The sequence below is a fragment of the Prunus dulcis genome, chromosome 7, assembly GCF_902201215.1.
Source record: "Prunus dulcis chromosome 7, ALMONDv2, whole genome shotgun sequence".
NCBI lineage: Eukaryota > Viridiplantae > Streptophyta > Magnoliopsida > Rosales > Rosaceae > Prunus > Prunus dulcis.
In genome coordinates, this window is record NC_047656.1 from 19,802,661 (window position 1) to 19,829,952 (window position 27,292).

The following is a 27,292-nucleotide window of genomic DNA, read 5'->3' on the forward strand; positions in this document are numbered from 1 at the left end:
TTGACCACTGCAGGTTGACTTTGTATTCGTGCTACAATTTCGCACAACTTGAACTTGTCAATGGATGCCATGCCAACATTTTACTTTTCTTTCTTCGGTCCAATATCAACATTTACTTGCCAAAATTTAGCTTCGTCAAGCTCTATATTAGGCATCGATTTCTTGTTAAATACAACACATTAAGGGCTCGTTTGAAACTGTTTCTCTATGAAGCACTTCTACTTATAAACGCGTATATCAAAAGTGCTTTTATTATAAAGATATTGAAATTTTCATAAGAAACCGAAATGATTCTTAGAAAAGCACTTGAGAGTGCTTCCTGAAGAAGCATATGACATGTACTTCTTCATAAAGCGTTTCTATGACCTAAAAACGCTTCTAAACTTTTCTGTCAAATGCTGTCAGAAACGCTTTTGGTTGTCAGAAATCGCTTTTAACTATTCTAGAAACACTCCCAAACGAACCCTAAAATAATAAATTATTATCAATTTCTATTCTAATAGAGAAGGATAAATTCGTCAATCAAACAAATGCAACTTTCTTCGCATAGATCGATATAGAAAATTTATTAATGATATAATCGTTTTACCCGTGCTATTATGGTTAAAAGAATTCATGTTTAGAGTGTTTGATGTAATACATAAAAAAAAGAAAAAGAAAGATGAAGTTGCATATTTTCAAATCTTATCCCACATATAGTTGATTAGACAAGTCATGGCCAATTTGCCAATTTGCCACCACTCTTTAATTTGAGTGGTTTGGTTCCAGACAGAAACAAGGTTAATTATCTGTTGAAAGGACAAATTAAAAGCCACCTAATAATGGGATTTAATTATGAGACTCAGTTCTCAAATTAGTAGACAATACATCATCAACTCTTTCCTCCCAATTGACGCCATCATCATCATTTATCATTTATGTAATTCTTGCCTGATCATAATATTTCGGCTTAATATTACAACACTTGCCCTTATTTTATCTTATTTAAACGTGTTAATCAATAAAGTTTAAATAAAATTAAATCTCTAGACAATCAACAAAGGTCAAAGTAACATAGGGAAATAAAGCTGTTAAAATCCAATCCAATCCAAATTCATTCCTATTTGTTTGTTCTTATCCAAATTCATGAACGCACGCATATAGCTATGAGTAAAAATGACCTCATACAAAAATTATAAGCACGAAGTTGCAGATTACCTTTTAATTTCATACTCATTGTATTGCTAATTAATCTGGTTACATTGTTTATCTATTTTTTTATAAAATATTTGTGAGGGCATATTTCTAACTTGGAACTTGTTGGATTCTCTCCCCTTTGTGACCAAATTTTTTATTTAAAAAAAAAAAAAAAAAAAGAGGAAGAGAGAGAGGGGGAACCTTGAATTGGACCACAGTATTTGATTCAATGTATATATGGAAAAAAAAATCCATTTAAATTTATAAATTTTCCAAATGAAAGTAAAGTATTTGATGTGATGTGTTGAAAAATGATAAACCCAAGTTTATAAACTTACTAATTTAAGTTGAAGTGAAACTAAACAAGCATTGGCATAACATAAGTAAGATGATGCATGATGCATGATGCATGATACAATACAAAGATCTTCAGCCCCCAAAATAAAAAGCATATATTATTTTGGCAAAAATGAAATTTAATTTAAAATAATAATATGTATCGTGACACATGCATGAATCTTATAATAAACTCCTATCAAATTATAAACCCAATTAACACCACAAATAAAAAATGTTGTACAATAGAAAATAAAAAATAAAAAAGGGTAAGGGCGGTTTTCGGTTTGGCGGTATTTTGCTGAGGGAGGTGGTTAGAGTAGGGAAGACTGGTTTTGAGGAAGGATTCATTGCATGTAGCAGATCAGATGTATGTGAGAGAGCAGAAGAGAGAGAGAGAGAGAGAAGATGAGAGCGACACCTTTGTATTTCTCTTTTCCCAATATAAGTTTTTCCCAATGACACATATATACCATTGCCATTCTCCTCCGCAACACCATTCCCATTTCACCAAGCTCCTCATTTCTTCCTCCATCTTTTTTTTCCCTACTTGTTAGGGTTCTTTCTCAAATGCTCTTTAACCTCTGCACTCTCATCACTCTGATTTCAGCGCTTTTCGTCTTCGGCCTTTTTCTCTTTGCCATCTCTGGAGGTTTGTGCTCTGAGGAACAGTCATGCCTGCCCTCGTTAATTACAGTGGTAAGTTCCTATGTTTTTGTGAGGTTATGATCCGATTTTTGTGGGTTCGGTTTAATGGGGTTTCTCATCTTGGTCTAGTTTTAACGGGTTGGTCTCAAGTTATAATCTTTATATCCAATTCATATCGATCTATATGTCCTCTAGCCTTAATCTTTTGCTCCCTTGTTGGTTGAAGAATGCTTAGATTCAATGCCTGCTTTGAATATTCAAATATCTTATTGTGTTCAAGATCATATATTGTCATACGTGCTTGTTGCCCTTTTCATCCTCTGGCTGTTTGTTTTGTTCGAAAATCCTATGCCTTTTTGTTGTTGGTGTTTTTAGGGGGAAAAAGATTTCGCTTAGAAATCCCAATCCAGAGTGTTTAGATTCACTAGGATTGTATAATATGGTAAATCCTCACATATTGAATTTAATCCATGATTAAAATTATTAGTTATCTTTCAATATCATCATCCAGACTTAAGGTTTGGCTTTCAGTATTCCTTCATTGGATGTAATGATTTTGACTTCAGATTTAGCTTTCTGACTTGAGATGTGGATGCTTGTAGCTGAGTTTAGTTTTTGTTTTGGGGTTTTCAGGTGATGATGATTTCTATCCTGCGGGTTCTTTTTACTCAAATCCCATGGATTTGGGTTGCCTGTTGTCAATTGGCAGTGTGTATTACCCCCCTAGCAAGCGGGCTCGCAAAGATTCCCAATTTGCGTTCGAAGGGAGCGATTTTGAGCAAGTCAGGAAGCCTTCAATTGAAGTTCTTCCTGATGAATGTCTCTTTGAGATCTTCAGGCGCCTGGATGGTGGTAAAGAACGGAGCTCATGTGCATGCGTCTCTAAGAAGTGGCTTATGCTCTTAAGCAGTATCCGCAAGGTTGATCTTTGCAAAAGCCCAGCTGCAGATAAGGTGATTCAACCCTTGAAGCTTGACAATTCAGATGACACTGAAATGACCACTGGTGAAGAAGATCAAGAACTGGAAAATGATGGTTACCTCACAAGGTGTTTGGAAGGGAAGAAAGCAACAGATATTAGACTTGCTGCTATTGCCGTTGGAACCAGTAGCCGTGGCGGACTGGGTAAGCTATTGATTCGAGGTAGCAACTCATTCCGTGAGGTTACCAACCTTGGCCTCTCAGCAGTTGCTCAGGGGTGCCCTTCTCTCAAGTCTCTTTCTTTATGGAACGTCTCTTCTGTTGGTGACGAAGGTCTGATTGAGATAGCTAAAGGATGCCCTTTGTTGGAGAAGCTTGATCTTTGCCAGTGCCCCTCAATTTCCAACAGAGGTTTGATTGCAATTGCAGAGGGATGCCCAAATTTGACTGCTTTGAATGTTGAAGCCTGTTCAAGGATCGGTAATGAGGGCTTGCAAGCTATTGGAAGGTTTTGCTCCAAGCTGCAGTCCATATCTATCAGAGACTGCACTCTTGTTGGAGATCATGGAGTTTCTAGTCTGTTATCATCAGCTTCTTCTGTGCTAACGAAGGTAAAGCTTCAGGCTTTGAACATCACAGATTTCTCTCTAGCCGTGATTGGGCATTATGGCAAGGCTGTTACCAATTTAGTTCTTAGTGGTCTCCAGAATGTAAGTGAGAAAGGCTTTTGGGTCATGGGTAATGCTCAAGCTCTGCAGAATCTGGTTTCGTTGACAATTACTTCCTGTCGGGGAACTACAGATGTCAGTCTTGAAGCCATTGGCAAGGGTTGCACAAATTTGAAGCAGATGTGCCTTCGCAAGTGTTGCTTTGTGTCTGACAATGGACTGGTAGGTTTTGCCAAAGCTGCAGGATCGCTTGAGAGCTTGCAACTGGAGGAGTGTAACAGGGTTACCCAAGCAGGGATAATTTCTGCCCTCTCGAACTGTGGAGCAAAGCTGAGGTCTCTTACTCTAGTGAAGTGCATGGGAATCAAGGATATAGGTTCAGCAGTACCTATGCTCTCTTGTTGCATATCGCTTCAATCCTTGTCCGTTCGGAACTGCCCTGGCTTTGGTAGTGCTAGCCTGGCCCTGGTAGGAAGGTTGTGCCCTCAGCTCCAGAATGTAGACCTTAGTGGTCTCTATGGAATGACAGATGCTGGGATTCTCTCGCTTCTAGAGAGTTTGGAGGAAGGACTTGTCAAAGTGAATCTTAATGGTTGCTTGAATTTGACAGATGAAGTAGTTGTGGCATTAGCTAGGCTACATGGGGAGACTCTGGAGGTAGTGAGTCTCGATGGGTGCAGGAAGATTACGGATGCAAGCTTGGCGGCAATTGCAGACAACTGCTTGTTTCTTCGTGAGCTAGATGTATCCAAGTGTGCAATCACAGATTCTGGCCTTGCTTTCCTTTCTTGTGCAGATCGGATCAATTTGCAAGTCCTCTCCATTTCTGGCTGTTCTGAAATATCACACAAGAGCCTCTCTTCCCTGAAGAAATTGGGCAAGACCTTGGTGGGGCTGAATCTCCAAAACTGTACTGCAATCAGCAACAGATCAGTTGAGCTACTTGTCGAGAGCTTGTGGAGATGTGATATCCTGGCTTAATCACGAATGGAACAACATGCCTATGTGGCAAGGGAGAGAAGTAGATATTACGTAGGGGGTAAGATCAAGAAATCCAAAGAACTATAGTTCGACTTGTCTGATCGTAGATGTTAAGTTCATACAGTCAGTTCACACGGGTAGCGACGTTCAGCATACGACATTTTTGGCTCATCAGCAGTGGCCCTGCTTGGTATCTTGGTATCTCAGTGGCTTGGTTGTTTTCCAGGGGGACTTTGGCAGATAATTTCGTCGGTTGTCTTCTTTTTTGCAGGCTTTCTTAACTTGGGAAAGCCTGTTTCAACTGTTTAGCCCCCTCATCAACGGGAGGCTGCCTCTTTCATGGCCATGGTTCCCCTAGAATGCGGTCACCAACCACTGAGACAAGGTGTTTCCACTTGCATTCGGTCCTCTTTTTGTTGCACTGGATGGTTTACCTGGTGTTTTTAGCTTTTGTCCTGCATTCCTTAGTTGGCGTGTCTGATCAAGCTTTCCTTATTTTTCAGTCTTACGGAAGTCTGTTGTCTGAGATTATAGTTTTTCCTTTGTGTTTATTTAGGGTCTTGGTCTTGCACATGTTTATGGGACTAGTTTTCCCGTTTCATGAGCATATTTAGCAAGTGTTTGGTTGCTATGTGCGGTTCAAATCCAAGTACGTGTTCCTTCTGCTTTTCGGCTTTGGTGGTGGCGGTGATTCCATTCATCTGCCGTAGACAACCTTGTTTAGGGTTTGTATTTTTCCCCAACTAAGTCATAGTTTTGCAGGTTTCTCTTTGCTTATGAATTGTACTCTGCAACTACGAGTAAAGTTTTTAGTTATTTTTTCATCATGTGGGATGGATTTCTTTTATATAAGAATACATAATTGATGACAAATTTCGATGCACAAAAAAAATTTACAAAAGAAGAAAAGAAATGAGATGGCAATTTACAAATTTAGAGATGACAAGTCTGGTGAGGTTTTGGAGGCCAACGGTTTAAGTGGTGTGTGTTGTTTATGTACATTAGAGACATGAAGAGATGGCGATGAGGTGGTAGTAATGTCAGGATGATGAAACAACTGGTGAGGGGGTGAGCTGCCCGAGGCAGTGAAAGCAACCAGCTCTTCTGTTCTGGGGTGTATGTTGTCTGTACTCTCTGGTGAGAGATGAAAGAAAAAGAATGGCAATTTTGGCTACCCGACTGTTGATTTTGTTATCAATGAATGACTGTTTGTCCTATCTATGCATGTATTATGTATAAATCTCTAAAATAATAGCAGATAAGGGTCTGGCCGTGCTAGCCTCCTAGCCTACTATTTCTGTCCTCTAACCATGTGGTTGTTCTGAAGCCTGAGATGTTGAGCAGGTTAGACTGTGTACAGATTCTCCCCTGTTTCTGAAAAAAGGAAGTACCAATTTCAATCATGTCATTCATATTATGTTTTTCACACAACCCCCCCTCCTAGCCACCCAAAACCAACCAAAAAAAAAAGAAAGAAAAAAGCAGAAGAAAATACATCTATCTTTTAAGAAATCCATGGACTGAAGGAGGCCTTTTGAGCAAATTGTTGGTTCTCTTTAGGCTAATAAGAGTAAATCCACAAAGGAGGCTGTTTTATTTTATGACACCACTGCAGAAAGTAGCTTCTTTCTGCAAGTCCTGGAAAGCATGGGCTCTTGATCTTGACTATGAGAGTGCATTCCCAGAGCACATATCAGACCCCCTCTCATCATCAATCAAAATGATCATGTTGGTAACACACCTTAAGATAACACCTTAATGCAATTCTACGTAGAATTATGTAGAAAAAATCCAACTATTTTCCATCTCTCTCTCTCTCTCTCTCTCTCTCTCTCTCTCTCACACACACACACACACACACACACACACATATGAGCTGATGTGAGAGAGAATTGGAAGCGTTGGGGGAAATAGTTGAGTGAGTTCTTTTCCTTGTTGCAATCGCATGCGGATAATAGATGAGACATCAAAATCATGGGGTCAATACCATGGCATGTGTTGTTTGTAGAAAACAAAGCAAGGGGGGATAATCTAAGAGCAAGTCCAGCAGTGCTGGTGGACTTGGGCTGGGGGGGTTTGGGGCAAAAAACGAAGTCCAGCAGCAAAGGTTCAGCCCGGGCGAGAGTGGGGCCCACCAAAACGGGCAGGCCCGAAGGCGAATTCGGCCCGAGGTCTGGGACAAAATAGCTGACGCCATGCTGGCGTCAGCCTTGGAGATTTGAATTTTTTTTTACCGTTGGCGCGTACATTGCACGCGCCAACGTTAAAAAAAATTTCAACTCAGCGCTACAGTGCCGCCAACGGCTCTTTGACACGTGGTGGCCCCTGGTCGCTCCGATTGGAATTTTTTCTTCAATCCAACGGCAGCCAATTTTTCTGCCAAAAAAATTGAAAAAAAATCGAATTTTTTTTTAAAAAAATACACAAAAATTACAGAATTTTTTGTGTATAAATACCAACCAATACTCTTCACTTTTAACACCAAATCCTCATATATTTTCTTCTCCTTCTACTATTGTTCACTTTCTCCTCAAAATTTATTCACTTTCTATTCAATATTTTTTCACTTTGAAGTTGTAATTTTTTTCTAGCATATTATGGGTTCTTCTAATGAAAATGGAGGGGCATGGAGCATGATGGAAGATGTTAGCTTGTGTGAGGCTTGGGTCCAAGTTAGTCATTGTCCAGTAACGGGCAATGAGATTAAATTTTCTCATATGTGGAAAAAAATTCATCAAGCATTTTGTGAAAGGGCAATTGGTTCTACACGTACAGAAATGGCATTATCCAGTAGGTGGAAAGTTCTTAATAAAGAGTTGGGGAAATGGAGAAATGCCTTAGCAAAAGCGATTGACAACCATCGAAGCGGAGAAAATCTTAGCAATGAGGTAAATTATTTGTCATTTTTCTTCTATTAATTTCTATGTCATATTAATTTTTATTTAAATGTTTCTTGCAATTTATATATTTTGTTAATATGTCTCTAGTTTTTTTTTAATACATGTTGCATTTTTTTTTATTTCTTTAATTTCCATTAGTTTTTTTTTACATGTTGCATTGCCAATATTTTAAAAATTCTCTTGCATTTCCATTTCATTTTTTTTTTTTATAGATTATACAAGCACAAATGTGGTTTGGTGCTACTGGCCAAGGGAAAAAAAGTTTCAACCATACCCATTGTTGGGAGGTGGTGAAGACTTGTAAGAGATTCCAAATTATTCCAACCGGTCCGACGGTAGTCTTGAACGAGACTCCACTTCATGAGACGCCGGCATCGGATTCACCTATGGATTCCCCGATGAGTACCGACTCACCCATTGAAAATAATCCAAGGCCTATTGGGAGGAAGGCGGCGAAGGCGAAGAGAGGGAGTAATTCTAGCAAGAATGCATCTCAATTTTTGGAGGAACTTTCAAAGCACCAAGCCATGAGAATTGAAATGGACTTGAAACAACAAGAGCACGATATGGCAGTTCAAGTAGAATATGCAAAAGAAAGGGAGTATGTACGCAAAGAAAGGGAGTATGTACGCGAACAAAACATTGAAAAAAAAGATCGGGAAACCATGGCCATGGATACAAGCCATATGTCTCCTGAAACAAAACAATTTTGGAAGCTAGAACGAAGGGATGTTATGAGACGAAGACTTTTTCGTGACGATGGACCTAGCAACACGGATTGGTTAAATGATGGAAACCATTAAAATAGTTTGTTTGCCTTTCATGTCTTAGTTTACTTGCCTTTGATTTCATTGTATTTTTTTTTTTTGTTTAATTCATGTACCTTTGATTTCATTGTATTTTTTGTTTTGTTTAATTCATGTATTTTATTTTATTATTAGTTGTATTGCTTTTCTTTTAGTCAATAAAGAAAATATTCAACAAAAATTCCTTTTTATTCAAAACATTCCATACATAAAAAACAAACCACAACCAAAGCATAAAAAATAAAACAAACCACAACCAAAGCATAAAAAATAAAACAAACCACAACCAAAGCATAAAAAATAAACAACCCACAACCAAAGCATAATAAAATAAAAACAACTTCTTCACTTCACTTTATTCACCTTCATTTCCTTCATTGCCTTTCACCGCCCATAAATGCTCCATCAAGTCAACTTGACGGTGTTCATGAATATAGGACGATTGCATCTCCGTGTAGCGATCAATCATACGGGGCATGAAACTACCGTCTCTAACCAACGGTTCATGCTGCACTGCTTCTCCATTTGGCCCCACTGGTTTTTCATAAATTCGTGTTAGGGCCGTGTCCATGGGATTTGGTTCATACACGTCATCAGCATCGTAATCATATTCATCTTCCACAATCATGTTATGGAGGATGATACAAGTCATCATTATACTCCTAAGCACCTCCTCGTCAAATAGACGTGCCGCGCCCCTGATAATAGCCCACCTAGCTTGAAGGATACCAAAGCACCTCTCAACATCTTTTCTGTACCCCTCTTGATAGCGAGCAAAAAATTTTTGCTTATGGGATCGGGGATGTGGAATTGTTTTCACAAATGTTGTCCACCTTGGGTATATGCCATCAGCTAGATAATACCCGGTCTGGTAGATGGTATTGTTAATTTCATATGTGATATTTGGGGCTTCACCTCTCAAAACATCATTGAACACCGGGGATTGACCTAGGACATTCAAATCGTTTTGAGATCCGGCAACTCCGAAGAAGGCGTGCCAAACCCATGTATCAAAACCAGCAACTGCTTCCAGGATGATACTTTTCTGCCCTTTTCTATTTCCGTAGTCCCCTTGCCAAGAAGTTGGACAATTTTTCCACTGCCAGTGCATGCAGTCAATGCTACCAATCATGCCAGGGAATCCTCGAGACTCAGCATTTTTGGAGAAGCCTTTGCAGGTCCCTGGGCGTAGGTCTGCGGAGGTAGTCTCTGGTGTACAGAGTTTCCACTGCATCACAAAATCGCACCAAGCTCTCCAAAACAGTGGACTTCCCCATCCGAGCAATCTCATCCACCTGATCAGCAGATGACCCATACGCCAACATTCGTATCACAGCTGTGAACTTCTGCTCTGGAAGAAGTCCCAAATTTCAAGCACAATTTCTCTTTTGAACAAAATATTCATCATAATTGCAAATATCATGCATGATTTTATTGAACAAATGGGGTTGCATTCTATATCTCCCTCGAAAATGAACATCATAGTACAGAGATTGTGGGATAAAATAATCTTCCATAAGATTCTTACCCCGGGAATGTCTATGTCTGTCCACATTTGGGCGACGGCCTTCTCGTGAACCACGGCGAGCCTGCTTTTCTTCCTCCAGCAAAGCAACTGCTATGCCAAGTTGCTCATCTAGTTCTCTCTGCGCCCTTTTGCTTGCAGCTCGTCTACGCATTCTTTCTCTAGTTTCTCGCTCTTGCCTCTCCAAAACCTCTTCCATGTCTGCCATTGAGAATGGAGAATGAAATCTAAAATTTGAGAAATGGAAATGTAGAGAAGAATTGGTGTGGGAGGTATGAGCTGAACCTCTGATTTTATAGAAAAATGTACACAGATAGATATGACACGCGGCGCAATCTTAGAGGGTGAAAATCTTATCTGAAATTTGAAATTCAAATCGAAATTTGAATAAATGTATGAAATTTGACATTTTGAATTTATCTGAAATTTGAATTTTAAAATGTATCTGAAATTTGAAATTTATCCGAAATTTATCTGAAATTTGAAACCGAAAATCTTATCCGATATGAATAGTATTGACACGTAGGAACCCAAAAATCTTATCCGAAAATATTATCCAAATTAATTATTTAAGTAAACAAAGTTGTGAAAAAAACAAAAAAATGAATAGTATTTGCCATGGCAAGCCCCAACTGCTGGAAACACATTTTATTGGAGGGGGCTAGGGCAGTCACCATTCACGTAAATAGTGCCTGTCCTATAGCTAATCTTGCCATGACAAGAGGCAACTGGTGAAAATGCTCTAACAGGTTAAAGCCTCCTGACCTTGAATGATGACAAAGTAGAGAGAGCATTATATTGTAATTTGTACACCAATAATTTGAAAAGGAGGCAAGGAAAAGTCAATTCATGCAGAAAAAGATGAAAAAGAAAAAACTTGTAACTTCAGTCATTCACGCTGAAACCTAAAGTCAGACAGACAAACTGACAGTTAGCTCCAATAAAAAGAAAATTAAAGGAAAAAAAAAGCTTCAGAACGAAGTCATTCCCTCCATCATCCTATTGAGACCCCGCAAAACCCAAATAATCCCATCCCATGATGGCTTCTTCAAGAAGATGTACGAATGAGCTAAAGATTACAGTCATTATGGTGTTTATCTTTTCTCTCACATTCTTGCCTTCCAATTCAGGTAACTGAAAAGAACCCATTTAAGTTGAGACATTGTTATACTAAAAAAATATCTTGGTTTTGCTGATTTCTTCTGGTTTTTCTTCTTCTTTCTATAAGCTGAGCCAGTGCTGGTGAGAGATGGTGATCATCAGGGCTTGAAAGAGCAAATGGAGATGGTGTTGGGTTCAAGTCCTCCTAGGTGTCTTAAGAGGTGCATGGGTTGCATACCTTGCACGCCCACTCTTGTTGCTTCTGCACACCATGGGAATAATCATCTCAAGACTGCAAATACAAATCAGGGAGATGAAAGCTATTATCTCCTCTCATGGAAATGCAAATGCAGGAACAAGTTGTTCCAACCTTGAACATTTTGTTTTAGCTTAGCCAACCTAATCATTTTCCTTCCCACTTCCTTCCTATGTACTAAGTAGCAGCTTATGATATATATTTGATACAGAGACTGATTAATCTCACCCCGTTTACTCTTTCATAAGTTTTAAGTCTACCTACTACTTTCATGGGTTGCATTGCTCTTTAAAATTGAGACTAATTGATTACCAGTACTTCGATTGTTGCCGTTTTGTATATACTTTAGAAAAACATATCATGACATGAAGGCGGTAAACTAGTGCTCATTTTGATCTCGTTCAAGACATTTCGTTTGCAAAGAATTTTGGGCTGTATGTCTAGTTGGATAATCAGGAAAAAAGGGCCAAAAGAAAAAAACGAACCAAGAATTGTGCTTGCCGTTGGTGATGTTCATCAGAATCCCATGTCATGAACTTGCCGTGAAAAACTCGATACAAGAGAGAATTACTTACAGAATCATAAAGAAACCGCTACGCTGGTGGATTAAATAAACAATCTTCATGATTATACATTGGGAGGATCATTTCCGACACACTAAATACACGGTGACATCTTTCGATGGAAAATTACTAGATTTTCTTTTCATGATTGTAGGCGTAACAATATTGAAACCAAAACTGACAACAACAAAAATACAAAGACTACCACATACGGAGAACACACTAGTATGCTGTCTATTTTCAGTACATGTCCCAACGGAGAACACACTAGAATGCTGCACACTGATTTGCATCACACCCCAAGGAAATGGATCAGCAAGTCATTGTTCGAAGCAAATTGGAACTAGCCATACCCTCTTTTGGTTTCCAAATAATGTCTTCTAATTTGGCGCATAAATTTTTGTAAAACTGCAAAAAGAATCACAGGAAAGATAAATTAACTGATGCAAGCATGCAATCTTCAAAGAGAGTTTACGAGGAGGAGAAACAAAATAAGAATCAGGTTTGAGAACTCGAGACCCACCAAAAACAAAATCATATTTGAGCAGCCAAGTATGATTAGTAAACATTAACGATAGACCTGAACTTATGAAATCCAGTAGAAGCTAACCTTATGGTATTCAAGAGTATCTCCTGTAGCCTTTCGAACATCCACCATGAAAAGGGATGGTGCAACTTCATAAACCTTTATAGAAAAGATAACAATCATGTTAAACAGTGATTTTACTGAAATCAAGGCTTCGTTTCAAAGGATAACTACAATGGTTATGCAGACAAATATTAAAGTTACCTCAAGGACAACTGCAAATTGTCCGGCCTTATCTGAAGATATTCCTTCTAGTCTTGTCTGTGGTTCAAAAATTATACACGAGATCAGAACACACTATATCAAACAAAAAAGGAAGAACTAAAGGATTTTTCAGGTAGCATCATCCACAGTGCATATTTTCTTCCAATCCACAGCACAAGGTAAACTCATACCTCAACCAAGATCGTTAGTCAATGTTTGGACTGTATGTAACAAGGTGCAAAAACTTGATTATATAAAGTAAAGGCCAACACTACAAATCATACCTTGTAATTACGGGTATGGACCTTCAGACTCATTGATTCTGCCACAGCTTCTACATTTGAAATTATAACTTTAGCTGGTTTTCGGGAAACAAATCGAGTTTGCCGGTTTATGTAATCCTGCAAGGGGGGAAAAAAATGAAACTTGAGAGACAGAAAGACAGAGAAATATAGTACTACAAAATTCGATCAATTTGCAGGAATATAAAGAAATAGTTATCTGTATTTCCAACGAAAAAGTAGTAACAATTTGTAGAAAAGAAGAGAAACATAGCATACAAGGAATAAGAAAAAAGTACTAAGTTACATGTTTTGACAAAATAACAAGTTAAAGCCTAGCCAAACGAATACTTGTCAAACTGTGAAGCAGTAATTGGGCACGAGAGATTTGTGAGAAATACGTGGCAGCAAAAGTACTGAAAGCATACAACTATACCTGTCTCCTGTCAAACAATGCTGATAGATTTAGCCCTTGGGATAGGGTAATCATCTCAAATGCATTCATTAATAATGGACCGCCGTCCTTACTTTCTGATCTCTCTGCTACATATTGGTCCTGTGACAAACCGATAGTGAACAAATGCTTTATACTTTAGGTACCAAATAGACTTTGAAATGCATAAACTAGGGCAAACAATGAAAGCCATCACATTATCATTAATTTACTGTACCCTACTAATCTATAATCTATACTTCATAAGCATATATGAATTGTGGAACTTGCATTGGAAAATTTGTTACTTAAAGAAAGAGTGTAGCACAAACAAATCACCAACCAACCTCAATATCTTCAAACACTGCATGAACATCATCCAAACTCACTTCCTCATCTTCCCCATTTTTGAAAGGCACATAATTTCTCCTAAACCAAGGATCCTTTCTGATTCCTCCAATCTGAATACGCTGCATTAACACATGAACCAGTTAAAGAAAGCAAAGGAGAATCATTAACTTTGTCCCAGTAATGCAGATATTTTTCTTTTCCCTGAACTGACATTATAAGTAAACCAAGACCCTCCTCCCTATTATAGCACATACTCTACGGGCATATGGCTTCCAATAAACATAGAATTTTTTTGATAAATACTTGTACAAACACACTTTATTTGATCATGAAAATACTATGTGAAGTTAACCGTTAACCGTATAGATCTTTAAATCAATTGTCTTGGAAATTACTAATATCTGCATATGTTGAAATAAAATACTCACAGTTTTAGGATTAGGATCAAGTATCTTATGTATCAGAGAATTTGCCTCAGGAGAAAACCAATATGGACAGGAAAACTCTGCTGCATTAATCTACAGACAAGCCAAATGAACGGTTAGAAGCTCCTATCACGCTTGTGCAGTATAAAATGCTCTTATAACGTCCATAAAGAATAATTGTAGGAGTGACAAGAAGTGAAAGGAGGGGGGGATAAAGGCACAAATGTGTTCTGGAGACTATACTGGTTGTATGTCTGATACTGCGGTACAACAAAGTATGTGAATAGGAATACAATAGGATAGTGTGAATATATAAGACATCTCAGAAGGAAAGAAAAGAACATAAACGAAAATTTTAAGATATATAGTGAAGAAAATGATTGTGTTAGGCATGGACACTGCAATATGTTGAACAATGGCAGCGTACCTTTCTATATAGGGTATGAAGGTTTGTCTCATCAAATGGGAGATATCCAGCCATTAGAACATATAGGATGACCCCACATGACCAAACATCAGCAGCTGCGCCATCATAACCTTGGTCCCCCAGCACCTGTTAGGCAGTGGTAGCATAACATATTTAGCATAAGATTTTGTTCTCTCCACCTGACTTCTATAATTATTGCTTCTTTTTTTTTCGCACACAATACCAAGTCACAAGGTATCTATCTCATCGATTGGATGGTGTGAATGCAACAGTGAAGTGTATAAAAAATGTACCTCAGGCGCAACATAGTTTGGGGTTCCACACGTAGTGTGAAGAAGACCAACTCCCTGCTCAAAGATTAGGCAATGTAGAAGTATTAGTCAGAGAGATAGAAGAGGAGAGAAGAAGAAAGGATAAAGTTTAAGAAAAGCATATTAAAAAAAGTAAACTTCTCAAGCTTGATAGAATGCATATAGAATGAGATAATTCTTACTTGTTCAGGCAATGCACTTAGTCCAAAATCAGAAACCTTCAAATTTCCATAAGAATCAAGGAGAAGATTCTCGGGCTGCAAATTATATCACAAAGAAAATACAGAACTACTCAGGACCACAGCACTGTATAGAAATCACAAATGCAAGTAGAAAAATTAGTGTCAAACTAAATATTGATTTGCACCTTCAGGTCTCTGTGGAACACACCCTTACTATGACAATGGGCAACTGCATCTATGAGCTGTTGAAAGTATTTCCTGGATTCATATTCAGGAAGCTTTCCTTGGTGAACCTGTAAATCAAAATTAAGTGTTAAAATATTCTGGAATAAAGGGATAAACCTACAGGAATGTAAGTGAGTTGGTTATAATGACGATGGTCCCAATTCAAGAAGAAACCTTACAATTTTATCAAACAATTCTCCTCCAGTTACAAACTCGAGAATTATAAATATTTTCGTCCGGCCTGCCAAAACCTAGAATTTTGAAATCAGAGAGCCAAAAGTGACAAGGAAAAGAAAAAAAGCCATATCAGCGGTGATGTCAAGAAGAGAATATATAGCAATTTCTTAATGTTAACAAGAAAAGTCCTCAAAGAAATGAGGTGATTATCCGGGGAAGTATAAGAATACCTCATGCAACCGTACTATATTAGGATGCCTGACAATCTTCATTATGGATATCTCTCTTTTAATCTGAAACAGAACTAAAAGAAGTTAGCCTAGTCATTTAGTCCAAGTAGGAGCAATCATATAACACCAAAATTTAAACACACATATTGACTTTTACGTGTGTGTCAAATTGTATTTGGGATTGAAGGAAGGAAGAGCAAGTGAATACCTGATCAACCATTCTGTGCTTGAGAATGGTGCTTTTGGCCAAAATCTTCATGGCCACACTTTCACCGGTTTCGATGTTCCTGGCAAACTTAACCTTGGCGAATGTTCCTTCGCCGATGGTTCGCCCAACCTCATACTTCCCTACCTTTCTCGACACCTTCTTCATTGTTATCTCTGTAAGCTCATTTCCCACAAAAATAACAAAACCAAACTCTTCGATTCACGGAAATTCAGAATTTAGGATCTGCCAAGACAAACAAAAACTCCACACACCAAACCAAAAAAAAAATGTAAATTCAATAAAACCAAGTTTTAGCACTGCTCTTAATTAAGAAAAGATCGAATCTTTTTGTATTGAAGATTGTAGGGAACCGAAGCACCCAGCGACGGATCATGGAGCGAAGAGACAAGTCGAAAATTATGGAATTCAATTCGCGTGGTTGTGATTTTCAGCAATCAATTGACCACTAATGAATCGGGAGGTGGTAAATCGGAGTGAGAGAGCGAAAATTGGAAAGACAAGAGAATGAGAACACAATGAGGAATAATCCGGCAGGGGTCTTACCGGATAATGAGAATATGAGAATATCCAAGGTATGTGCTTTCGTATCTCCAGGTGCCCGAATTAAGCTGCGTCTCTGGTTGGCTCCGACGAGGCCGAGGCTGGAGAGAGAGAGAGAGAGAGAGAGAGAGTAGTCCAAATTTAACCGCTGAACGTGGAAATTACGTCGGAGCTCGCCTTGTTTTTATGAAATTTCCAGATGACGTGACGTTCTTACGAGTATTTATACAGTTCGACCGATAATAATATATACCATTTTTTTTTTATAAATATGTTTTGATTTTGAGTTTCTTTTTTGGTCGGTAAGGTAATTACTATCTACAATAAATTATAAGTTCGTAATTTACCGTTTGCCACGTGATATATATATATACATGATGTGATTAGCATTAAACTACTATTTATAGAGTTGCTTAAACGAATTTTAGTATCAAGAATGTTGATAAATAAAGTGTTTAAAATACTGACAAATACAACTCAAAAATTTCACCACATAATAATAATAAATTAATTTATTTTGTCTTTTTAGTTGTACAAAATTGAAGCTGCTTTTAATCAAATAAAAATATGATAAATTACTCAAATGATCTTCAAACTTATATCCGATTTATATTTTGGTCTCTCAATTAAATTATTCATTCAAATGGTCCATCAACTCTATATTATTCGCTCCATTGGTCTTACCGTTATATTATGTCAATATTTTCATTAAATATGGGGGTAAATTGATAATTTCGTCCATCAACTCTCTTCTTCTTCTTAATATACGATAGTTCTAGCTCCACTCCATCAACTCTCTTCTTCTTCTTAATATACGATAGTTCTAGCTCCACTCCATCAACTCTCTTCTTCTTCTTAATACACAGCAAAAAAGACAAAAAAATCTGCTTTTCTGCAAAAGGCCTTTAAAAACTGTGACACAACTTGCAGAAACATTCCATTTTAGCATATAGCTAAGTCAAGGACTATGCTATCAACTAAAATGCACTGCATTTAAACAAAGTAATGATGGGCAAGAAATGAATGACAAAGTTATTGGCTTATGTGAAATCAATGTTGGGTTCGACCAAAACCCGCGAATCAAACTCTCCAGTGAAAGAAACAATAGAAGGGTCTTTGCTGAACAACACAACTGCAATTTGTGGGGACAAAGCAAGCCATGAGCGAACAACTAAACTCTGCCTAGCCCCAACAGAACCAGTGAACGGCCTAGGAGCTGAGAATATGATAATTCTTGGAGGTTCCTAAACGCCGGCATCTCGTTGACTAACGATCACGCATGATCGAATAAATTCTTATTTGTGGGAATTTTATTTGTATTGTTATGGCTTGATTTTTTTTTCAAGTTTTATATATTTTTTTTACTATTCTGAGTTTGCAATCTTAGTTGGGATATCTATCCCATAGTTTTGCTATTTAGATTGCATTAACAATTCAATAGAAGATTACAATCTAAGCTAAACCATCCATGTCTTCTTCTGTTTATGGTTTGACTTAGGTGAAGCAATTATAAAATATAAGACCAACTGGATTAATTAAAGAATTAATTATATATCTAGGTGCTTATCAAAGGGATGTTCTAATTAAACACGGTTTAATTAAAAAGCTGAGTTGTCATTTGCAAGCCTATCTCATAGCCAGCCATAGATAGACATGTCCTAGATGTAAGCTTCTTGATTCTATGGGTGCTAGATGTAAAGCTTCATCAACAGTTCAACTTGTAAAGTCAACACTTTTAAATTCGAGCTGATCATTTAATTATTTTATATAAACAAAACAAAGATGACGCTATAGGTAGAGATTTGGAGTGATTGCATGTCATACTGTTCTGATTCGGTCAGGATACGGTGCGTTTTACTTTAACCATCACGAAAGTCGGCCTTTTCTACCTTTTGGGCTATAAACAAAAATAAAAGTAAAAATTAGAATTTTGGTCATGACATACCCTTTTATTTTAGTAAATTTAGGTTTTCGTCACAAAAAAAAACTTTCACTTTTAGAAAAAGTAAAAACTTGTCCAAAAAGGATAGAAAAAGCCCTTAACTTTCAAACTAAATACATGCAAATATAAAGAATTCATTATAAAATCTAAAAATAAATAAGGGTATTTTTGTCCATTTTAGGTTCTTTTAAAAATATTTCTCTCTCTTTTAGTTTTTTCCAAAATGTCCCTATAATTTTCCATAAATATAATAAATGCAAAAAAGTGGAATTCTATCATAAAGTAAATAATGGGCTTTATATAACATGGAGTTTTTATTTTGATTTTATGGTTAAAGGGCCCCAACCTAACCTAATGTCACCCTTCGACTTGAACTGGGATGGCCACATGGTAACCCAAACTTGGAAATGGACAATGATGTCATAAATTCATTAATATAAGGATCTTTTTAAGAAATGTCACCTAAGCTAATACCTTAGTTTCAATTTGTCACCTTAAAGAAAAATTTAAGAGAAATGTCATCTTAATTTTTCAAAATCCATGATTTGTCATTTGACTTTAACATCATACAATTTTACATCCATTTATAAGGTTATTTTTAGTCATTCCATTTTCAAGGAAAAAAAAAAGAGAGAAAAAAGGGACCTCTCTCTCCATTTCTCCCCCACCCCAACCACAACCGCAACCGCCCCCAAAACACATTGTACAGCCCCTCCCACCCCCCCCCCCCCTTCTCTCTCTCTCTCTCTCTCCCTCCCTCCCTTTTTGAGCATGTATAAAAAAAAAAATTACCCCCCCTTCTCTCTCTCTCTCTCTCTCTCTCTCTCTCTCTCTCTCTCCCCCTCCCTTTTTGAGCATGTATAAAAAAAAAATTATGCTTTTCATTGAGCATGTCTGAAAATTTCAGATACCTAATTTAAAGTTAATTAAGCTTCCCACCCAAAATCCAACCAGTTTATTGTCTTCATAGTTTCATTAACTTATGCCATTGTGTTTCTGTTGATGGATGTAAAGTTTGCTTGGTCACCATCTATAGGCTACTGAATTGTTGGTTTGGTAGCTGCCTCTTCACAAATTTTCAATATGCAAATAGAAAATGCCAAAAAGAAAAAAGAAGAAGAAAAATATGCACTTAGTTTAGGTGGGTTGAGGGAATTTGTGTGTGGAGGGTAGGTGTTTCATGGTAGAAAGAGAAGGAGAAAGGGGAGGATGGAAGAGGGAATGTAAAAATGGGCCATGAAGAGGGAAGAGGGAATGGATTTTATGGTGGGCGAGATTGGTTGGAGCCGTCAGTGGCGCACAAGGGATGGAGGAAGGTAATATATATATATATATGTATTCAATTTTAATTGTTTAAAAGCTATACAATTTGTTTTATAATGATTTTTTCATTTTTAAAATACCCTTAAAATGGATGGGAAATTAAATGGTGTTAAACTCATATGACAAATCATGGGTTTTGAAAAATTAAGATGACATTTCTCTTAAAAAAATTTTAAGGTGATAAATTGAAATTGAGTTATAAGTTCATGTGATATTTCTACAAAAATTCCTTAATATAATAAAATGGGAAATTGCTAATTGGTATGAGGATTTCTTAGAAATAAATAAATAAATAGAAATTTTGAGAATAGGATTATCTTACACATGCATATGAGCTTGAAATGGAATAACAATCTCAGCTAAATCTTAAATGTACGTGAAATGAGAGAAATTATAGAATAGTACAGATATACCACGTCAACTTATGATACTTCCATTCAAATTTCGCCATATATTCATTTTAAAAAAGAAATCAATTACTTTATTACAACTGGACTTATTTAATTTTTATATTTCAAAATACCCATAGTCCCCAACCTTCGTCACCCATCTCTCTTGCTCTTCATGGTATATTCGTACTATTTTATAATTTCTCGTGAAATGAAAGTGAAAGTAGAGCATGAAGATTGTAAGCCAACAAAATAACACGAAGATAATGTACGAATTAACCTAAAATAAAGATAATGAAAGACAAGAAAATTAATAGACAGCGGCATGAAAGAAGTTAAAACTTAAGAAATTAAAGCAAGTGAACTGGTTCCCACTTTGACGACTTGCTCATTCTTAGTGGAGGCTGCAAGGAAGCTAGAGAGAGGATCGATACATGGGCTGAAATTGATTTGGTTGTTTGCCTTTTAATAATGTTGAGGACTATATGCACATGGAACCTCCATCACACAAGTTGGATCTTTATTTACATATATTTCTCTTTCAGTCCATTAATTTGCTTTATATCTCTTTCACTCTCCTGTATTTTTATTCTATATATATTGCTAATTAAATAATTAAAGGGTCTATTCTACAAGAGGATTTTCTATTACATAGTATTATATAAATTAATATCTCGCTATCTCTACTCTTGTGGCTTTTTCAGTGTTCATCAGTCTACTTCCTAACTTTTGCAACTTGGATTATTGTCAGTGGCAATCGATAATTCACGGTTCTCAATCTCTCAAATTTATATCGAACCAATAACCTATCATCATTTTAATTTTATTTTTTCATTTCGGCTCAACTTAGACTCAAGCATCTCCACCTCTCATTTCAGCATAAGGAGAATTTTCTCCTACAAGATAACACATTCATTATATCATAAATTTCGACAACAGGCACATTGCAAAAGAACAAGCTGACAAGAGATAAAATGTGATTTACAGTGACTAATTGATAACATTATTTGAAAATGAGACTTTTTCATTTTGGATAGTTGGAAGTACGTATGTGGAAAATGACCCTTCACCAAGTCACCCTCGAAACTACTGCCATGTTTGGTTCCATTTGCCAAATAATGGATGTGGCATGTGAGAGATGCAGATAGGTTCTCAGAACATCAATGCCAAATAAAGGCTAACAAACAAACAAAAGCATTCTCCCTGTTTCATAGATTTACAAATTCTTCTTCTCTTTCTGTGTGGCTTAAAAACTGAAGTTTAAATGAGTCTAATTTTAAGTAAGAACATTGATAATCACTCATGTGCTTGTGGGTGATTAACAAAAACTTAACGCAACACCATTCACAAATTCACAATGGGTAAGTATGGAAGAATAGCTCTATTTTGTTAAATTTCACAGACACATATTAACGGCCCACTACTAGCAACACATATATTGTCAAAAACTTAACCACTTAAATAACCTAGTAGATGTAGAGTTTTATCACAAAATACCTCAATGATATTAGTAGCGTAACCATTCATTACATATTGTATTTATTTTGTCAAAATAGAGATACTTTATACTCTTCAACATATTGGACCAACAAATTTAGCGACCCTCAATTGAAATATAAACTTTCTGGTGAAGGCCACATATACCTGCGCATATACAATTTTGTCATCTCATGCAAAAAGCCTTGAATGAAACATGAATAATAGTGTTTTGCCATCTTCAATCAATCATATATTACTACATAAAAAAAATATCACGATTGATATATCATGATTAACCGAAAATAGCACAATAATGCTATCTCCTTTTTATATAAATGTTTCTCCCTCTCCTGCATATCGAGTCTCAATCATCCACACATTGACGAAACCACATTCGTCAAAACGACTCAAAACCAAACAATAAAGAAATGACTAAAGAATAATAAACAGGATGTTAAATAAAAATATCTCAGCACACTGAAATGACAAATTTACCCATGATGGAGCAAGTGAGATGCCAACGCCTTGGCGGTGCAAAGCTCACCGTTGAATCGATCCAGTGGGCCCATGGGCTCCACCCAGGTAATTGCGTTCAGGTATTGGGCCCAGCTCAAGCAACGCTGGCCGTTAGTAGTTTAAGTGGCAAATTCGTTATTTTGACTAAACTCAGGGGGTTTTCAGAGTACAGAAACTATTACTGCGAAAAATCCTGCCATACTTTATTATCGAAGCGCCAGTTGTTTGGGTTGGGGGAAAATGGTGGGCGCGAAGAGAGTCAATCTCTACCGTCGGATTCCACCAAAGATAAAATCCGACGGTTGTAGTTTTGAAATGGGTCCCAGCTCCCATGGCTCCTTTTAAAGTTGGGCGCAGTCTTGTAGCATGTGTGCAGTGGGCAATTGGGTTTCGTCCCGCGTATATACGGAAGAAGCCAACTTCCATTTCGTAGGACGTGTTTGACAGTAATCAATTGCTTGTAGAATAAACGCTTTTTTGGGCCAAAATTTAGCGCACACCACCCCTAAAGTAAATCATTTTAATTAAAATACGATTGTATCATCTTTTTAAAAGAGTTAGTTTAAATTTGTTTTAGGTAGACCTACACACATGAAGTTGTTTTTTGTTTAGAAACAAATTGTTAGTTTTTTGTTGTTACCAGAGTTAGGTTTTCTCGAATTTGTTATCCGTCTCCTTAGATAAAACTATCATTTATGAGTGTGAGGAACAAAATAGAAGGAAAAAGAAGTTAATGGTTGACCTGACTTCCATTCCAATTGCAAAAATGCATGCGAGGTTCCTAAATTAATGTAGCCACTTGAGGGGCATACTAAGTGGGACTTTTCTTTTTCCTGATTTAGAAGCACTTTCATTGGAGGATATCACACGTGTGTAGGGAGAGTGTTGAGCTATTCTTGCGCAGCCAAAATACCACACTTCCAAACACGTCCCAACAATACAACACCCAATTGTCAAACGGACCACGCGCCTTACACCATCTCACATCACTCTACTTCATGCACAGATGATCAACGGCTCAGATCTCATCCTTACACCCTTCCCTCCATCGCCCTATATAAAATGTTCCCCGTGACTTCCTTCTATTCCATCCTCACCTCGACTCACCTCACCTGCAAAACACTCAATTCCTTCAAACCCTCATCTCTCTTCCCCTCCAAGTTCCAGAACTTTTATTTCAATTTCTGTCATTTTAGGGTTCTAAAGGAGTCTGAGATTTGGGGTTTCTCGGACCCATATTTTCAAGAATAATAAAAAATGCTTCTAAGGAGCTCATCAACGCCCGTACTAAATTCATGGCTACCCCACTCCAAAGACTCATCATTTCCAGAACAACAACCCGAAATGGTACCCCAAATCGCCAAAACTCGTTCCCTTGCCCTCTCGGCCTCGTCGCGGTCTCCTCTTACATTGTCGCCGATCAACGACTCGGCTAGGAAGATGACTCGGGCGGTCTCTGAGGCCGATCTTAGAGATCTCTCGCTGACGCCCAAAAGAAAGCCATTCAAAATGCCCTTGAATGGGTTCGAGGAGAGAGAGGAGGATGAGGAGATGGAAATGGCTTTTTCATCTGAGTTTAGGAGAACGGTGTCGTTGGGATTGCCAGAGGTGGAAGGGTGTGAGATCGGGTTGAGGGAGAACAAGGGCTTGTTGGACGTTTTGGTTGAGGGTGGGGTTGGTGGAGGCGGTGGCAAGATATGCGGTGGTAATGGCGGAGGGGGTGGTGGATCGGACGGTGGAGATGATGGGAGCTCAGGATTTTGGGATTCGAATAATAATGGGAGTGGTAACACTGAGATCTATTATCAGAAAATGATCGACGCTTATCCTGGAAATCCCATGATTCTCAGCAATTATGCTCGTTTTTTAAAAGAGGTATGTTATATATACCAAAGCTTTGATTTTTATATCAAAATCTTTAATTTTAATAGAAAAGATATAGTTTTTACAGAAAAATATGTTTAATTTTTATCTAATCTGTGGATCTTACGTATTTTGATTAGCTGGGGTTAAATTACTTTCACCGAAGCTAATGAAACGTTGTTCAACTTGCAGGTTCGTGGGGATTTTGAAAAGGCTGAAGAGTACTGTGGGAGAGCCATTTTGGCGAACCCAAATGATGGAAATGTCCTATCAATGTTTGCGGATTTGGTATGGCAGAATCATAAGGATGCTCCTAGAGCTCAGACTTACTTTGATCAAGCCGTTCAAGCGGCCCCTGATGATAGGTGAGGATCATCTCGTCTAAATATTTGCCAGTATAAATAATAAGCTTTTTGGTCTGTTATTTGTTTGTTAAAAAGGGCTCTGTGAATTAAAATTTTGACTGAGTTTTGTGGTTTTGATGGTGCAGTTTTGTTCTAGCATCCTATGCTAAGTTTCTTTGGGATTCTGAGGAAGATGAGGAGGAGGAGGAGGATTTGAAAGAAGGCGCCAACAACAGAGCATCGACACCCAATTTGTTGCAAGGAGTTCCTCCTTCACCCCCTCCATTAGCTGCTGCTGCATAAAGATATCTTCGGACTGCTGACCTTTTGTTTATACACTTATATATATCTGCCTGTTTCTTAACCTTTTTAGTGATCCTTTGGCTGCTGCTGTGCTGGGGTGAGATGGGTTGTGTAACTAGGACTGATCTGGTTTTGTTTTCAAGTTCTTTTCTAGTCATGTCTTGTAAAAGAAATGTAATCAAAATAAGTGATTAAATGGAATGTTTTGAAGGCATAATCTCTGTCTCTGTCTCTCTCCCACATGATATTCTAACCCAGGATCTGCAATCCAAATAAGAGACCTATCTAATGTTTCCATTTAATTTGGCACCACCATAGCTTGAAGAAATGGATTGAAAAGTTGGTTCCGTTAGGTTCGGATCAAATAATCCATGCATGAACGGTAGAAGGAAAGACTAGAAAGCGAGTTTTGAGGAAAACACTGTTTAAACACCGATTGTTGATAATAACCCTCCTCAAGCTCTGAATCGAAGCCTAAAAATGGAAAATACAGTCAATTCTCCCTCATTTTGTGTTTGTCCTTAACGTGCATACCCACTGTCCTTCCGTCATTTTCTAAGGATGCCAAAATTCAAAATATGTTTATTTATACCCATCGTCTCCCTGCCCTCCAAACACCCCATTGTGTTAACCAGAGGTAATCTCTCAACCCTACATCTCTCAGACAACTAAAGCATTTCCTCACGAGCGAGACATCATGTCTGGACCTCTATCTCCAAAACCATTGTCCGGTTCGTTGAAGAAAAAAGCAATGAATGCCTCTGCCAAGTTGAGAAATTCTTTGTCAAGAAGGAGTAGAAGAAGCAGTATAGTCATCGCCGACGCCGTGGAAATCGGTGATGTGCACGACCCGGAGGAGTTGCAGTCTGTTGAGGCCTTCCGTCAGGCACTCATATTGGAGGAGCTTCTTCCTTCCAAGCACGATGATTATCACATAATGCTTCGATTCTTGAAGGCCAGGAAATTCGATATGGAGAAAACCAAGCAAATGTGGTCAGACATGCTCCAGTGGAGGAAGGGATTCGGTGCTGACACAGTTATGAAGGATTTTGAATTCAAGGAACTCAATAAAGTCCTGGAATATTATCCCCAAGGGCATCATGGAGTGGACAAAGATGGAAGGCCTGTGTACATTGAGAGACTAGGCAAAGTAGATCCCACCAAGCTAATGCAAGTCACAACCATGGACCGGTACGTGAAATACCATGTCCGGGAGTTTGAAAGAACATTTGATGTCAAGTTCCCTGCTTGCTCAATTGCAGCAAAGAAGCACATTGATCGAAGTACAACCGTCCTGGACGTGCAAGGGGTGGGACTTAAAAAATTTCAACAAAGCTGCCAGAGAGCTTGTCACACGGCTTCAGAAGATTGATGGTGACAATTATCCTGAGACCTTGAACCGCATGTTTATCATCAATGCTGGTGCTGGTTTTCGAATGTTGTGGAGCACCGTGAAGTCCTTCCTTGATCCCAAGACAACGGCGAAGATTCATGTCCTTGGCAATAAGTACCAGAACGATTTGCTTGATATAATTGACGCTAGTGAGTTGCCAGAGTTTTTAGGAGGTACATGTACTTGTGCCGATCAAGGAGGCTGTATGCGTTCTGATAAGGGACCATGGAAGGACCAGGAGATATTGAAGATGGTCCAAAATGGTGGTCATAAGTGTTCAAGGAAACTTGGAACTCAAGTCATTGAAGAGAAGGGAGGTGATCAAGCTCCCGTGCATCAAATTAAGCACACTCAACCCTCTCCAATCATATCCGTTACCAAAAGTTGCCTAGAATCTTACAAGTACGAGGACTCTGCCTCAATGGCTGATAAAACTGTGGGTTCAACTAGGCGAATGGTGGTGGGGAACGGAGAGTTTGACAAATTTGCCTTCTCCGAACCAGCAGATTGTGTCGCCAAATCTGATGCTAGCGAATCTCCTGATGGGTTCGGCCTTTGGATTTTCAGTGGTGTTATGGCATTTATTATTCGTATTAGCAACATGCCGAAGAAGCTCACCGATTCTACCTTCTACTCCAGCGCCGTTCACTGTGACGATGATGACACAATGTGCAAACGCCAGGCGCCTTTACAGTCTGACAATATCTTTGATGCAGATTTCAAGTCTTTCATGAAGCGCATGGCTGACGTGGAAGGGAAAGTTAGCGCTTTGAGCATGAAACAAGCGAACATGCGACCTGAGAAGGAGAAAATGCTGAATGATACTTTGGGCAGGGTTGATGTTTTGGAGCAAGAGCTCATGGCAACACAGAAGGCTCTGGAGGAGTCACTTTCCCGACAAGAAGAGCTCTTGGCACATCTTGACAAGAAGAAGAAGAAATGTTTCCACTGGTGAAGGGAGAAAAGATGCTTATGATTTATGTTTCTCAGAAGCCACCTAAATTCAGCCTCGCTTATTGTCCCATTTACCACATGTATGTGATTGTACAAATTTAACCTTCATAGATAGAATTGTGCATAATATGGCCAAGATTATCGTGTCTTTTACTTTTGATTTGATTTGAGTTGAGTTATCAAAAGTTCGAGTTATCTGAGTTCAGCCTACCTAACTACATCTAATAATTCAAAATGCTTTTGGCAGGCAAAGATGGAAATGGAAAAGCTTTCTTTAACAGGGACCAAACTTGTCAAAAAGTGT

At 38.0% G+C, this 27,292-nt stretch overlaps 3 protein-coding genes and 1 pseudogene across 6 annotated transcripts; 3 read left to right on the top strand and 1 right to left on the bottom strand.

Annotated features, from left to right (window-relative positions):
• Positions 1 to 1,837: 1,837 nt before the first annotated feature.
• LOC117634321 (EIN3-binding F-box protein 1-like) lies at positions 1,838 to 5,557 on the top strand. Its single transcript, XM_034368379.1, has 2 exons — positions 1,838 to 2,211; positions 2,794 to 5,557. Exons 1-2 carry the CDS (start codon positions 2,187 to 2,189, stop codon positions 4,728 to 4,730), a joined length of 1,962 nt encoding a protein of 653 aa, XP_034224270.1. The 5' UTR covers positions 1,838 to 2,186; the 3' UTR covers positions 4,731 to 5,557.
• Positions 5,558 to 11,893: 6,336 nt separating this feature from the next.
• On the bottom strand, positions 11,894 to 16,689 carry LOC117633772 (CBL-interacting serine/threonine-protein kinase 24). 4 transcript variants are annotated; one of them, XM_034367532.1, is made up of 15 exons: positions 16,486 to 16,689; positions 15,922 to 16,094; positions 15,714 to 15,776; positions 15,486 to 15,557; positions 15,267 to 15,374; positions 15,082 to 15,156; positions 14,882 to 14,935; positions 14,589 to 14,714; positions 14,165 to 14,254; positions 13,733 to 13,855; positions 13,389 to 13,508; positions 12,956 to 13,072; positions 12,672 to 12,728; positions 12,492 to 12,566; positions 11,894 to 12,289 (listed from the first exon to the last, which is right to left on the bottom strand). In XM_034367532.1, the coding sequence occupies exons 2-15, from the start codon at positions 16,084 to 16,086 to the stop codon at positions 12,194 to 12,196; spliced, it is 1,341 nt and encodes a 446-aa protein (XP_034223423.1). In that variant the 5' UTR covers positions 16,087 to 16,094; positions 16,486 to 16,689; the 3' UTR covers positions 11,894 to 12,193. The 4 variants fall into 4 exon arrangements, with proteins under 4 accessions (XP_034223423.1, XP_034223422.1, XP_034223421.1 ...); XM_034367531.1 differs by having other exon boundaries at positions 15,922 to 16,164; XM_034367530.1 differs by having other exon boundaries at positions 15,922 to 16,183.
• A 6,519-nt stretch (positions 16,690 to 23,208) lies between these two features.
• On the top strand, positions 23,209 to 24,858 carry LOC117636112. The gene is made up of 3 exons (XM_034370575.1): positions 23,209 to 24,006; positions 24,187 to 24,359; positions 24,485 to 24,858. Exons 1-3 carry the CDS (start codon positions 23,389 to 23,391, stop codon positions 24,639 to 24,641), a joined length of 948 nt encoding a protein of 315 aa, XP_034226466.1. The 5' UTR covers positions 23,209 to 23,388; the 3' UTR covers positions 24,642 to 24,858.
• Positions 24,859 to 25,186: 328 nt separating this feature from the next.
• LOC117634504 lies at positions 25,187 to 27,256 on the top strand (annotated as a pseudogene).
• Positions 27,257 to 27,292: the final 36 nt, after the last annotated feature.